Below are 12669 nucleotides of genomic sequence, written 5' to 3'. Positions count from 1 at the left end.
CCCTGAGGGGACCCTGATGGTTGGCCGAGGTTATCCCAGAGGAGGTCTCCATCTAGTCGAAAAGGTACGAGGAATAAAACAGCCCTTGCTCTCTCTCTCATTCTCTTTCTCAGCTTCTCCCATGCATTTGCGTGCATTCTGCATCAGATGCTGTAGGCACTGACCTCTCCTTGGGGAGACAGACGATAAGACAGAATAAGTGCTGTGGGATCTCAGAGCAAAGGCGCTGGGCTACCTGGCCCACCAGAGGCTTCTTGGATGGTGGGATTCTTGAGCCGAGTCTAGCATTGAGCTGGAAACAGTGAGGCAAAGGGGAGGATGGAGGTCAGACACAGGGAACAGCTTGTGCCTGTGAGGCCTGTAGGGCAGGGTTGGCAGGTAAGGGTTGGGGCTGGCTTTGAGCCTAGGAGTGCAAGGAGAGGAAGGTGCAGAGGGAGATGGGAGCTGGGCCACCAAGAGCCTGAGCATTAATATAAAGTATCTGGAATTTATTCTAGAATCTCAGGAGGCAGTGAAGGGCAGGAGAGTGGCATTGTCAGAATAATATTTTAGAAAAATCTCCCCAGGCAGTGGAGAGGGTGGATGGGAGGGGAAAGGCCAGGGTCCAGTCAGGAGGGCAAGGCAGGTGAGCGGTGGGAGGCCTGAAGGAGGACAGGCTATGGGCACAGGGAAGAGGATTCAGAGGGAGGCAGTCTGGAGGGGCAGAGTTACCCAGGGCTGTGTAGACACAATGTGGCTATAATGGTTTCAGAGCCCAAGCCAGGCCCCCTCCAAGAATCTCTGGAACACAGCTTCCTCCTGGCTGCCAAATTGTCCCCGCCTGGACCCTGGGGCAGGGTGGGTCCAGCCCCGGGCTACCTCATAGCATTCTCAGAGATGCTGAGCCACGAGCCTGGTCACGGCTTGGGAATGTCTTACTTTCTGTAGATGACTTGCACCAGCGTCAGAATTTTAGAACGGGTATGTGAAGGCGTTCACTGCAGGGAGCTCCCCCTCTCCAGGCGCAGGTGAAGACCTCAGGCATAGGTAGGTCCCACACAAGGCAGTTGCTTTCCTCCAAAGGTGTCTATATTTGTGTGTCTGTAAAAGTCAATCAATTAAAAATGTCTACTGTGTTCACGCTTTTTTTTCTCTCCCCACTTGTAGAATTTTGGGCAACAGGCAATACTTTATTATGCTATAGATTGTCATCTACTATGGGTAGTTCGTAGAGTATTGCCTGTACCCTTCCAGACTAAGGACTCCTTGCAGGCAGGGACCTGTTTTATTCTCTCCTGTGTGTGTCCCCAGTGTCTGGGGCCAGCCAGCGCCGTGCTTTACTGATCACTGGTCTGGGGATTTCACTGCCTGGGGGCAGACATCTCTGCCAACAGCCTTCATTTATGTACTTAAGGCAGGCTGTGTTGGGGTCTAATTAGGCTGTGAAAAACACCTCCCTGCTTCATGTTTATGGTGGGGTTTACATAAACTTTATACACACACACACACACACACACACACAGTTTGCATAAACTATATATATACATGAACTATGTGTGATATACACAGGATAGTATTGGGAATGTTAACCACGGCTTTGCCCCTTGGCATTTCTGTTGCCCCCAACCTTTCCTGGTTCAGACAGTTGAGTTCTCTGCTTTCCTCACTTCAAGGGATGGGTCAAATTTTTGGCTTCTGATATTTGAAAGCCGGGACCTATTCATAAACCAGTGTCCTGGGGGCAGAGCCTTATGAGTTAGCCTAGAGCAAGTCTTCCTCCTCTCTGATCAGAAAGCTATTTGTAGGTGGGATTGTGGAGAGTCAGAGGGAAAGTGAACACAAATTAGATGCGCTAGGTTCTGAGAGAGACCCTGCCCTGCTGCCCAAACCAATCCCCGGGGGCAGGGAGGGTGACAGAAATCCCAGCCAGGTCTGGAAGAATCTGAGAGCAGAGTACACTTTGCCCAGAGTCGCCCCCTGCAGTCATGCACAGGGCAGGGGAAACTCTGCTGTCCTGTCTGGGCAGAGGGCTAAGGAAGCCCCACAAGGCTACCTATGGCCCCAACGTGGAGTGACAAGCAAAAAGATCCCTACGTCTGCCCCCTGCTGATAGGCCCCCCAGTGTTAGGTATCCTAAAACCTCAGTCATGAGGGATGTAGGGTGTTTCCCTCCAGCCCCGGACCAGACCTGGGATGAAGCCATGTCAGTGACACAGTGGACCCAGTCTGGAGAGAGAAGGGAAAGGCACACTATGGTGTCGAAGTGACCAGAAGACAAATGGGAGGACCAGAGCTTCCTAAGTCTGCAGAAATGAGAACGGAGGCAGGAATGACCTGGTGAAATAAGGCTCTGAGAGAGAAGAGTAAAGGAAGTCAGTGAGTTCTTGCACAGCCTGGACTGCGGATTGGGCTCTGTCCCTACTACCTATGAATGTGCATAGATTCAGCTGTTTTTATTTAAGGAAGCATTGTGTTTTGGAGGCAGAAGCCATTGAATTGGACATTGTCAGATGTTTACTTAGAATGAACAAAAACTATTATTATGTTCTGTGTCCCACTCGGTAAAATATAAAATGCGAGAAACATGACTTCATGGCAAGAGTGATGCTGGCCACCTGCTCTCTGTGAATGCATTGCTGTCCGCCTGCCGCAGCGACACCAGCAGGCCCAGCAGTCAGAGCTCAGCCACACCCTCGCTGCTTCCACCAGTTCCTGGGAGCCAGCAACTAGGCTGGGCTGGTAGAACCTGGCTTTCGAATGCGGATCAGCAGGAAGTAAGTGAATGAAGCATGGCCAGTGCCTTATAAAACTGTAAGCAAATGCAACATGCTGAATGCAGCAAGAGTCAGTTAAAGAGAGAGAGGAAGTGACAAGGGTGGGACATGTGTGAAGACAGAAAGGCAGGCGACTTTGATTGAGTGCAGCTTGCCCACTTAGGAGACACCAGCTCCAGGTAGTCTCCCTCCTTTGGTACTGAGCGCCTTTGCTGACCTTGGGTGGACCATGCCCACAACCAGGTGCAGTGGGAACATTCTGGCACGGATTTACTGAGTGTCTGATCTGGGCTTCATGCAGAGCATTGGGAGTCAGAGCTAACCAGACCCAGTCCCTGCCCTGCCAAGAGTGTTAGTTGGGGGCCGTGTTCTCAAATGAAGCATGACCTCCACTCAAAGGCAATCACAGTTCTGTGTAGGAGGCTGTCATTTCTCAACTCATTGCCTGAGAAAGAAATGATTCTTCCTCACAAAGAAGCATGACCTCCACCTCTACTCTGTTCACTACCATGCCGGAAGGAACACAATGGATGCATCTCCACTCACTGTCAGAATTAAGAATTGTGTCCTAAAGTGTTTTCCCCCCACAATCACAGATTGACTTTTGGGAGCTGCCAGGTGTGTGAGAAAGGCAGGCACAGAGAACTGCAGGAGGGTCACTCAGCCCTGCCCGAGTTAGATTGGTAAAGGAAGGCTCGCAAGACGAGATGTGAGCTGGGTGTGAAGGGTGAGGAGGGGTGGCTAGGTAGCCAGGCGAAGACACACGGGTCAGGTCTGAGCATGGCAGCAGGTGCATACAAGTCTTCAGGAAGGGTACACTCAAAGCCCCAGCACACCTGGGGGCTGTCTGGACTAGGGTGACATGAATCAGGCAGCCCCACTCCACCCAGGAGTTTACTTGCAGCCGCAAGGGTGCTCAGAGAGCAAAACACTCAGCTGGACCACAGTTATGTTTCAGGTATATGTCATGAACTTGAGCAGAATAGGGAGGAGACAAAGACGGGAAGAGAAAAATTCATCACAAGAAAGAAGGAGGAATCTGGCATAAGGGGAGAAGTGGTTCTGGATGGAGTTTTAGGTGCCCCACATCCTCACCAACATTTGATGTTGTCAATCTTAAATTTTAGCCATTTGTGTGTGTGTGTGTAGTGTTAGCTCACTGTGGTTTTAATCTGCATTTCCCTAAAGACTAATGATGTTTAGCGTCTTCTTATGTGCGTTTTGCCATCTTTGATGAAGGGTCTCTTCAAATCATTTGCCTGCCTTTTTGTTGTTGTTGGTTAAAACAGGTTGTTCACCTTCTTGTTCCTGAACTACGACCGTTGTTAATATATTCTCAATACAAATCCTTTGCTTGTATGCACCATGAGTAGTTTTCACTCAACTGGATGACCTCATAATGGTCTCTTTGGAAGAGCAGACTTTTTAAATGCTGAAGAAGTCCCATTTATCATTTTTAGTGGGAGTTTAATATTCAAAATACAGATATGCCAAAATTTACTTACTTAACCAGCCCATGCCTAGACATTTAGACAGCTTCCCACTTTTTATGGTTTTACTTGTTGTGAGGAACGTTACCGTACTTAAACCCGGGCTCTGTGTTCTCAGGATGCCAATGCCTGCAAGGCTTTTGTTACACACCTTGAAATGGCTTTCCTAGAGGGCTCCTGGTAACTTGTACGTGAAGCTCAGTTTCAAGGGATCATCTAGTCATCTTAAGAGTTCCATAGCTTGTTAGTTTGTTCATAATTAAATGAAACTCTAGGAATGCCTGAAAAACACACGTGCCATTTCGTCCCTGCTCTCTGTTTGGGAAACCATTTTTTTCATAGATGATACAAAGGGAATGCTGGTAAATTTCCAGAGAGCCTTTCCAAAGGCTGGAATCTTATTTCCAAAGGAAGTCAGCAGTGATTTATTGAAGGAGTGCTGGGCAAAGGGCTGTTTGCTTTTTTGCGTCTCTATTTGCCCGTCGGTAAAGCTGGCAAAGGTCAGCCTGCTGTGTTTCACCACAAAGAGGGCCACAGGACAGATTAACTGAGAGACGCTGCTCTTGACCTTTAGGACAGTGTGTCAGAACAGTAGCTACCATTTATCGAGGCCACGACTCCCAGGGCCAGGGGGCCTATGTCGCCTCTAATTCTCAACAGCACCCTCGTCCGGTGTGTATTATTGCTTCACTTAGAAGCTACAGGCGGGGACTGGCCCAAGGTCCCAGGACTAACAGGAACAGAGCCTGGGCCCTGTGGCTCTGAAGCTTATGATGCTGTCATTTTCTTGCTCTACTGCATTTCAGATGCAAGGTAGACCACACATGACAGCAAAAGTTTAAAGATACGGAGGAGAAACACAAGCCAGTTGATTATCTTAAAAATTTTGCTTTGATCTTGGAGACTTCATTTGCTGGTGGCAAAAGGGAGTGACTGGTTCCTGCTGGAAACCTTGTTTCCCAGAGGCCTTGGAAATATCCCGGGGCCAGCTGGTGGCCCAGTGACCAGCCTACTCCCCAGACTCTTCCTGCAGCACCTGGTTAAATTGGATCATGGCTGGAACTAAAAATCTGGGGTGGTAGTTTTGAAAACCAGGAGGCAAAGCCTGGGACAAGTCTCCCGTCAGAAGGTCCTCCGGACGGTTGCCCTCCCATTTCTGCAAGGATATCCTAAATTCTGGCTGCACAGGCCTGGGCAAGTGCATAGATGTCAGTGCTCAGCACTGGCTTGAGCAGGGATTGTGAACTGCATGTCTTCAGCCTTCTTTTCCACCTTTAGTCTTGACTCCTATCCTGGCACTTGGTGCTCATAGGTCCTGATTTGCCCAGAACACTCCTGGTTTATGTCTACTATTAGTTGTAATCCACTCCCCCAAGCCCATTTGTTTTATCTTAATTCAGATGGATCAAGGAGAGAAACTCTCACTTGACGATACATCAGGGAGTCATTAGGGTTGCCTCTCAGAAGGGCATTGTGATGAGAACATACATCGGCCATGACTCTTTTGATTGTAAGTGACTTCCAATTGGCCTCAGCAAGAAAAAGATGTATTGGTTGTCATAGCTAGACTGTTGGTGAGGGGTGGGCAGGACTCGAGCCTGACTGGAGCCAAGTTCTCAAACAATATTGTTACATCTGTCCCTTTGTCTCTGTTTCTCTCTCTGTCCCTATCTCTCCAACTCTTGTTGATTTCATCTTCCAGGCACGATCGTCCACATGGTGGGCAAGCTGGCCCCTGGGGACTCTAGACTCACATCCTCCCATCTTAGCAACTCTCCTGAAAAGAGGAACTTTCCTTTCTTATAGGCATATATCCCTTCATGCAGAGGGATTGGCTCTGCTTGGGTCATGTGCTCATCCCTGAGCCAGTTGTTACAGCTTGGGTGAATGGCTTGCCTGGGGTACCTACACATAATGGCACAAGGGACATGGCTGCACCAAACCACACCAAACGAGGAACGAGTCCATAAAGAAAGTAGGTCCATTAGCTGAGCAGACCACATCGGCTGCATCGACTATCCTCTGTATACAGCCATCATTTACATGGTCCCTTCTGATATTCCAGGGGCTTTATGTGTAATGTTCATCATTTTCACAATTATGTAAAGAGATTCACCCCCATATTACAGATGAGGCTTGAACTGTTTAAATAATATAGCCAAGGATGGAAAAGTGGTCAATGGAGGACCTGACTTCTGACTCAAGATCTGTCTGCTCCTCCTACAATATCCTGGTGGCCTTCTACAAGTGAGAGGGAGTGAGGATAATCTGTCAGGGGGCCCTTCTTGGACATACATCACACATAGGGTGCCCTGAAATAATGCTTCTGGAAAGACAAATCCCCTTCTGGTTCTGCCTGCAGATTCTCCTGGATTTTCCATCTTTCTAATAGATGAAGCCTGCTGTCCCAGGAGGAATAGCTGGGCTATTCCAGTCATTGGAGATGGCCAGGTGCTGACTGATCTCAGCCTAGGACCTACACTGTGCCCTGTACCTTTGCGTAAACCCACCGGTCTTCTCTGAGTCTCCACTGTTATATAATTATGGCAAAAATCTGACTGCTATTGAACACAGGGTTCTTCTGACAGTCACAAGGGTATAAATAAAAAATCTTGCTTCATAGGATGGAATGGTGGTGGTGATCATGACCGTGAGAACTTCTTATTCAATTCTTGAAGGACAGAAGGAAAACAGGGAGGCAGTGTTATTTTCTCTCCAAGAGAAAGGATGACTGCCCTTTGCTTGTATGAGTTCTTCGTGATTTGGAAAATCATTTCCTCAGACCTCACAGTTCAGCCATGCAGGTCGGCAGGCACAGCACGCCCAGGCTGCCTTTGTGCTTATGGTTTCTGCACTCCTGCCATACTGTGGCTTCCCAGCCAGCACCCCAGGGGAGAGCTTCCTCATTTCAATTCGTACTTTTAATAGCATTTCTTTCTGATCACAAAAATAGTATTTGCACAAAGTTTGGAAAATAAAAAAGTGAGGGGAAAGAAACTCACCCCGAATTGCTCCATCCAGAGATATAAACCACATTTGGATAGCAGCTGACGCTATAATAATATACAAGTTAATATCCTGCATTATTCTGTTAACAACACATTAGTGGCCTTTCCCCATCACAAAAGACTTCGTAAGCATTGTTTTGGCAAACATTTCATGCATTGCTATACTATAGTTAATTGCACAGGGCAATAGGCCTTTGTGCAGAGGTCTGGGAGTGGGCTGGACAGCTGGGCCCTCAGGGTCTTCTGTGCAGAGCTGAAGGGACACAGGAGCTGGAGACCTGGGGCCTGAAGGGGCAGAAGGAAAGGCAGGCCCAGAACAAGTTACATATTTGCTTGTCTGTTCATTTATTCTTGTCTTGCTATTTGAGGCTCCACTAGGCACCAGGTTCCCTTCCTGTTCTTCTGCCAATGCCCACGTCAGGTCTTCAACATCCCTCCCTCAAAGAGCCTCCCTGACCCTTCTCAGGCCCCATCCTGTCCCAGATGTGGTGTGCTCCTGGGAAAGGGGCCCCCCACAGAACCCACTGCTGTTTCTGCAGAGCCTAGCTCAGGACCAGTACTTAGCAGGTGTTCAGAAATGTTTGGAGCCTAGGGACTGAGCAAACAGGAACAATAACAGCAAACAAAGGCAATAAATAGCTAACACTCCTGTTCTCAGTTTTGCATTATTATAATTAAGGTGACAGAAATCTGTGTGATTAAAGCCTTACTAAAATTTTAAATTATTTCCTAGACTTGAAATTCTAGGATTGAAGAAAGTAGGCATTTCGATGAGTCTTAACACATATTGCAAGACCACTTTTCAGCAATTCCATTTTCTGTTATACTCTCAGAAGCAGTGAATGTGAGTGTCTGTCTCTCTGGTTGTAAGTAATGTAATTTAAAATCTGTGCACTGATTTGATGAAAGTAGAGGCAAGAATGATATATTTCATTGATTTAATGAATGCTTTTTAAATTTTCTGGTAAGACTGGACTTTTAAAGTTTTTTTTTTTTTTAAAGTAATCTCTATACCCAGTGTGGGGCTCGAACTCATGACCCTGAGCTCAAGCGTCACATGCTCCTCTCACTGATCCAGCCAGGCACCCCCAAGACTGAAAAAAACAAATTTTTTTAAAAGATTTTATCTATTTATGAGAGAGAGGGAGGGAGCCTGAGCACAAGCAGGGGGAGCAGTAGAGGGAGAGGGAGAAGCAGGGAGGCTGATGCAGGGGCTCCATCCCAGGACCCCATTATCAAGCCCTGAACCACCCAGGTGTCCCAAGACTGAACTTTTAAAACCTGCTTATTGATCATATGAATCTCCAATTTTGTGAATGGTCCATTTGTGCCATTTGCCCAGTTATATTGGGATCTTAGTGTTTTTCTTGTGAACTATGAGAGCTCTATTTTATTTTCAAAAATAATTCCCTCGTTTCTAACACTTTACTTTTTTTATGTCAAATTTCTTTTCAAAATGGAAATACCTTTATTTTTGTGTGTATGTGTGATAGTGAAAACAATAGGCTATCATGGTAAAAAAAATCAGACGTTATAGGAAATCATAAAGAAGAAAGTAAAAATCTCCTACATTCCTACCCCTTGGATTGTAACTAACATTTTTGGACCATGTCCTTCCAAACTTAACATTATGTGTTAACGGTATTTTCTGAAGTTTAAAAAATTTAAATTTTTATGTACCCTCAAGCTAGCATTGTTTATTTCAAAATATCTTCCAGTGCTTTTGTGTTTAAAAAAACCTTTCTACTCTAGAGATCATATTAAGAATTACCATGTTTAAAGATATAGCTTCATGTGTGTGTTTAGTTATGAAGGCCATACAGCATATTATGGAATATTTAGGAAATTAAGAGGAAAAAATCAACCATAATGCTTTAAACTTAAACATGTCTATTTCTTTTGTGCATGGTCCTTTTGAGTCTTGGATCATGAGCACTTGTATTTATTTTTAGTGGTTGCAAGGATAGTGCACACACAGTTTTTGGTCTTCTCCCTTTCACTCACGATTATACTGTAAGCATTATTTTCATGTTGCTACATCTCTGCAATCGTTGTTTATTTACTTATTTTTATTTTTTATTTTTTTAAAGATTTTATTTATTAATTTGACAGAGATAGAGACAGCCAGCGGGAGAGGGAACACAAGCAGGGGGAGTGGGAGAGGAAGAAGCAGGCTCATAGCGGAGGAGCCTGATGTGGGACTCGATCCCAGAACGCCGGGATCACGCCCTGAGCCGAAGGCAGACGCTTAACGACTGCACCACCCAGGCGCCCCTGCAATGGTTGTTTAGAATGATCTACCCATGGCCCCTTCGGTCGCTGTGCAAGCCAGCTGACTCTATCCTGCTGATAACCATCTAAGTTGCTTCTAATTTTTTTGTCCAGTAATATTTTGAAACACCAAAGTCCCGCAAAGCAGAATCTCCCACTGCTCCCTGGGGGCCAACCAGAATACAGTTTGACTTCTGCTCATTTCCTCCTTTCTTCAGAGGAGTGTTGGGAGAAATTGCTTTTAGGGAATGGTTAGGAAAACGACAATCATAAAATTAGGAAAAGAGACCATGAAGTGAAAGCACGTGAGCTTTTAGAAGAAAGTTGCTTTAGCAACTCAGGCTGTGCTGTTTAGGTTTTGTTTTTGTAACTCAAGAATCGGTCATGAGTTTACAATATAATAGTAATTTTGACAAAATGCTTTCCTCGTGCAATGCTTGGTGTTTTTTCTGGGAAGCAGTTCAGTGTCTCAGCTGAGGGCTTTAGGGCAGGAAGACCTGTGTTTGCATATCTGCTTATCTCTTGTGACCTTCAGCAAACCTCCATCTATCTTTCTGCAAAATTGGAGTAATAATAGGCCAGGAGGGAGGACTGGTTAAGAGCATCCCCTCTGGGCACAGAGCAGTAATGGGAAGAACCAGGAGGAGTAGCCAGAGTTCAGGGGGCCTCCGAGGCAGACGGAAGCCAGTACCTTTTATTCCCGGGCCTCGGTTTCTCTATTTGTATTGGGGGGGGGCTTGGTGTATGGTCTGCAAAACCTTTCCTGCTCCTCCCAGGGATCCCTGCCCTGGCTTCTGTCCACTCTCCTCAACAGAGCCTCCAGGACTCCTTTCTCTACTCAGCTCCACCAACAGTCCCTGAGAAATCTTCCAGGGCTGTTCCTGGCCTCCAGGACAGCAAAGGGCTGTGGCATCCTTCATAGCCTCTGACGTGATTTGGGGGAGGGGTGTGAGTGGGATCAGTAGATTCAATACATATTTATAAATTTCTAATAAGTGTCATTGATTTGTCAGTCTTTTTTTTTTTTTTTTTTTTCTCAGCACAGAAGAGAAGACAGCCCACAGTGTAGTGGTTGAGACCCTGGAATGCAGAATCAAGAGATTTGGTTTCAGGTCTGTGCCTCCTTTGTAAAATGGGAATGATAATAGCACCCACCTCCTAGGACTGTCATGGAGGGATTTAGCAGAGTGCCAGGCACACAGTAAGAGCTCAGTAATGTTAAATTGTTGTAATAATAATAATAATAATAATAATAATAATAATAATCAGCAAATGGGAAGATGGAGCGCCTGGTTGTCATGGAACTAGGTGCCAGGGACAGAGATGTGAAGTTGTCCCAGAGGCCCCCAGAGAACCCAGGTGGAAACCGGTGAGTCTATAGGCCAGGAGGAGGCGGAACGTCTAGGGTGAGGTCAGAGCCCAGCCCCAGGCAGGAAAGTGGCCTCTTGCCGCAGGCTCGCAGCCGGGGCTCTCCGATTCCAGGGGCACGCACCACTATCAGCACTTAAACCCCGTGTTTGAACGCACCCGTCTCAAACCAGCCTCCTCTCCCGGGAGGACTGGCATCTTAGTCTCCGCCCCGGGGCGGTATCATAGGAGCGTCCCAGGAGTCCCAGTGGGCCGCAGCTCCCGGCACCCGCGCGCACCGCTCCCTCCTTCTTAGCCAAGTGTTCCCGCGCCCGCAATGGCCCTTTAAAAGGCAGAGTCTAGTCCAGAGGGGGCGGGCGGGGGGCGCTGACCACCGCCCAAAGCCCGGCCCCTCCTCCCTGCCCCTCCCTCGGTCCGTCCCTCCCTGGGTCCCCGCGTCGCTCGCCGGCTCGCTCGTTCGCCGGGCGCACGCTCCGCCTCCGTCAGTCGGCTCGGCTGTCTAGTGCGCGGCGTGGAGCCGGAGCCGGGGCCGGACGCGCGGCTAGGGGCTGGGGGCTGGGAGATCGGCGCCCGCCACTGGGCGAGGCCTGAGCCGCGATGGCCGAGATGGGCAGCAAGGGGGTGACGGCAGGGAAGATCGCCAGCAACGTGCAGAAGAAGCTCACGCGCGCGCAGGAGAAGGTGAGCGAGCCCGATCCCCGGCCTCCGCGCGGTCCGGGCCACCTGTCCCCCTTGGCCCCCCCCTCCACCCAGGGGTTGGTCCTCACCGGGGATCGGGCGCTGTCACCTCCGAACGACCGCTGCCGAGGGCCTTCGGGGTTCCATAGGCTGCGGCCCCCAGCGTTTTGGGAGCCTCTCGGGTCCGCGTCTTCTCTCTCCCCACCCCCAGCGGGGGCAGAAGAGGGCGCAGCTGTCCCCTCAATCCCCCCCCCGCTCCCCCCGCTCCCCCCACCCCCAGCTTTGTATCTTCTCCTCCTGTCTGCAGAGAAGAGGCGGCCCACGCTCTTCTCCGGGCGCGAGGTCCAGTAAATCCCGCCCTGGAGGCCGAGGGCCGGGAGGCTGGGAGGCGAGGTGGCGCCTCTAGTCCCCCAGCCCCACGCGGGCCACGCGGGCGGGGCCGGCAGTTGGGGGGGGGGGAGAAGGATCCTGCCCCTTGTGTCCCAGGGCCGCTCTGCTCCGGGAATCCCGAGGCTGCCCCTCAGCCCTCGGGTGCCAGCGCGCTAGCTCCAGGCCTCTGGGCGCTTCCTGCGTCCGCCGTTCCCTCCTCCCCACCCGCTTCTCCACCTTCTGTCCCCGCCGGCCGAAGGAGGGATCGGGTTTCCTTTCCTGAGAGGTGCCCGAGGCCTGGACGCTCCGGCCCGCCCCCCGGGGAGCACAGCACTGCGCGCCCCTCGGGGAGGTGCCCTCGTCCGAGCCCCGGCTTCGCGTTTCCGGCGGCTGGGGAGTGGGTCGTGGCTCCGGCTTTGGGAGCCCACCACCTGGGTGGGGAGCTGGCCCGAAAGAGCTGGGGCCACACCGGGGGCGTGGAGGGTGCCGCAGGAAACCCGACCCTTCAGTGCCCAGAGCAACTGGCAGCAGGCGAAGGGGATGGAGCCAGGGCTTCCCGTGGCACCCTGACAGTTCAGGAAATGCAGTATTGGGGGGCAGGGGTCCGCACCCGTTCAGCTTTCTATTCCGAGCCACCTCTGGTTCATTGAATTGGATCACGCCAGCTGCTGACGCCACTTCCCCTGCCGACTCGGACTCTGAAATCTAGGATTGCAGAATCTGTGCTCCAGC

At 49.7% G+C, this 12669-nt stretch overlaps 1 protein-coding gene across 19 annotated transcripts in view; it reads left to right on the top strand.

Moving 5' to 3' along the window:
* Nucleotides 1–11378: 11378 nt before the first annotated feature.
* Nucleotides 11379–12669, top strand: part of BIN1 (bridging integrator 1) — a 55417-nt gene continuing 54126 nt past the window's right edge. For 3 of the 19 annotated variants that reach the window (XM_040619154.1, XM_040619240.1, XM_040619222.1), the window contains exon 1: nt 11385–11571. In XM_040619154.1, the coding sequence (XP_040475088.1) occupies nt 11488–11571 (84 nt within the window). In that variant the 5' untranslated portion in view covers nt 11385–11487. Of the gene's footprint in view, nt 11572–12669 lie in introns of all 19 variants that reach the window. The other 16 variants (XM_040619209.1, XM_040619197.1, XM_040619229.1 and 13 more) reach the window with 11 other exon arrangements.

Source organism: Ursus maritimus, unplaced genomic scaffold (genome assembly GCF_017311325.1).
Source record: "Ursus maritimus isolate PB19 unplaced genomic scaffold, ASM1731132v1 scaffold_1, whole genome shotgun sequence".
In the NCBI taxonomy this organism is placed as follows: domain Eukaryota; kingdom Metazoa; phylum Chordata; class Mammalia; order Carnivora; family Ursidae; genus Ursus; species Ursus maritimus.
The sequence above is the reverse complement of the archived record's forward strand: the minus strand, read 5'-3'. Positions and strand labels throughout refer to the sequence as shown.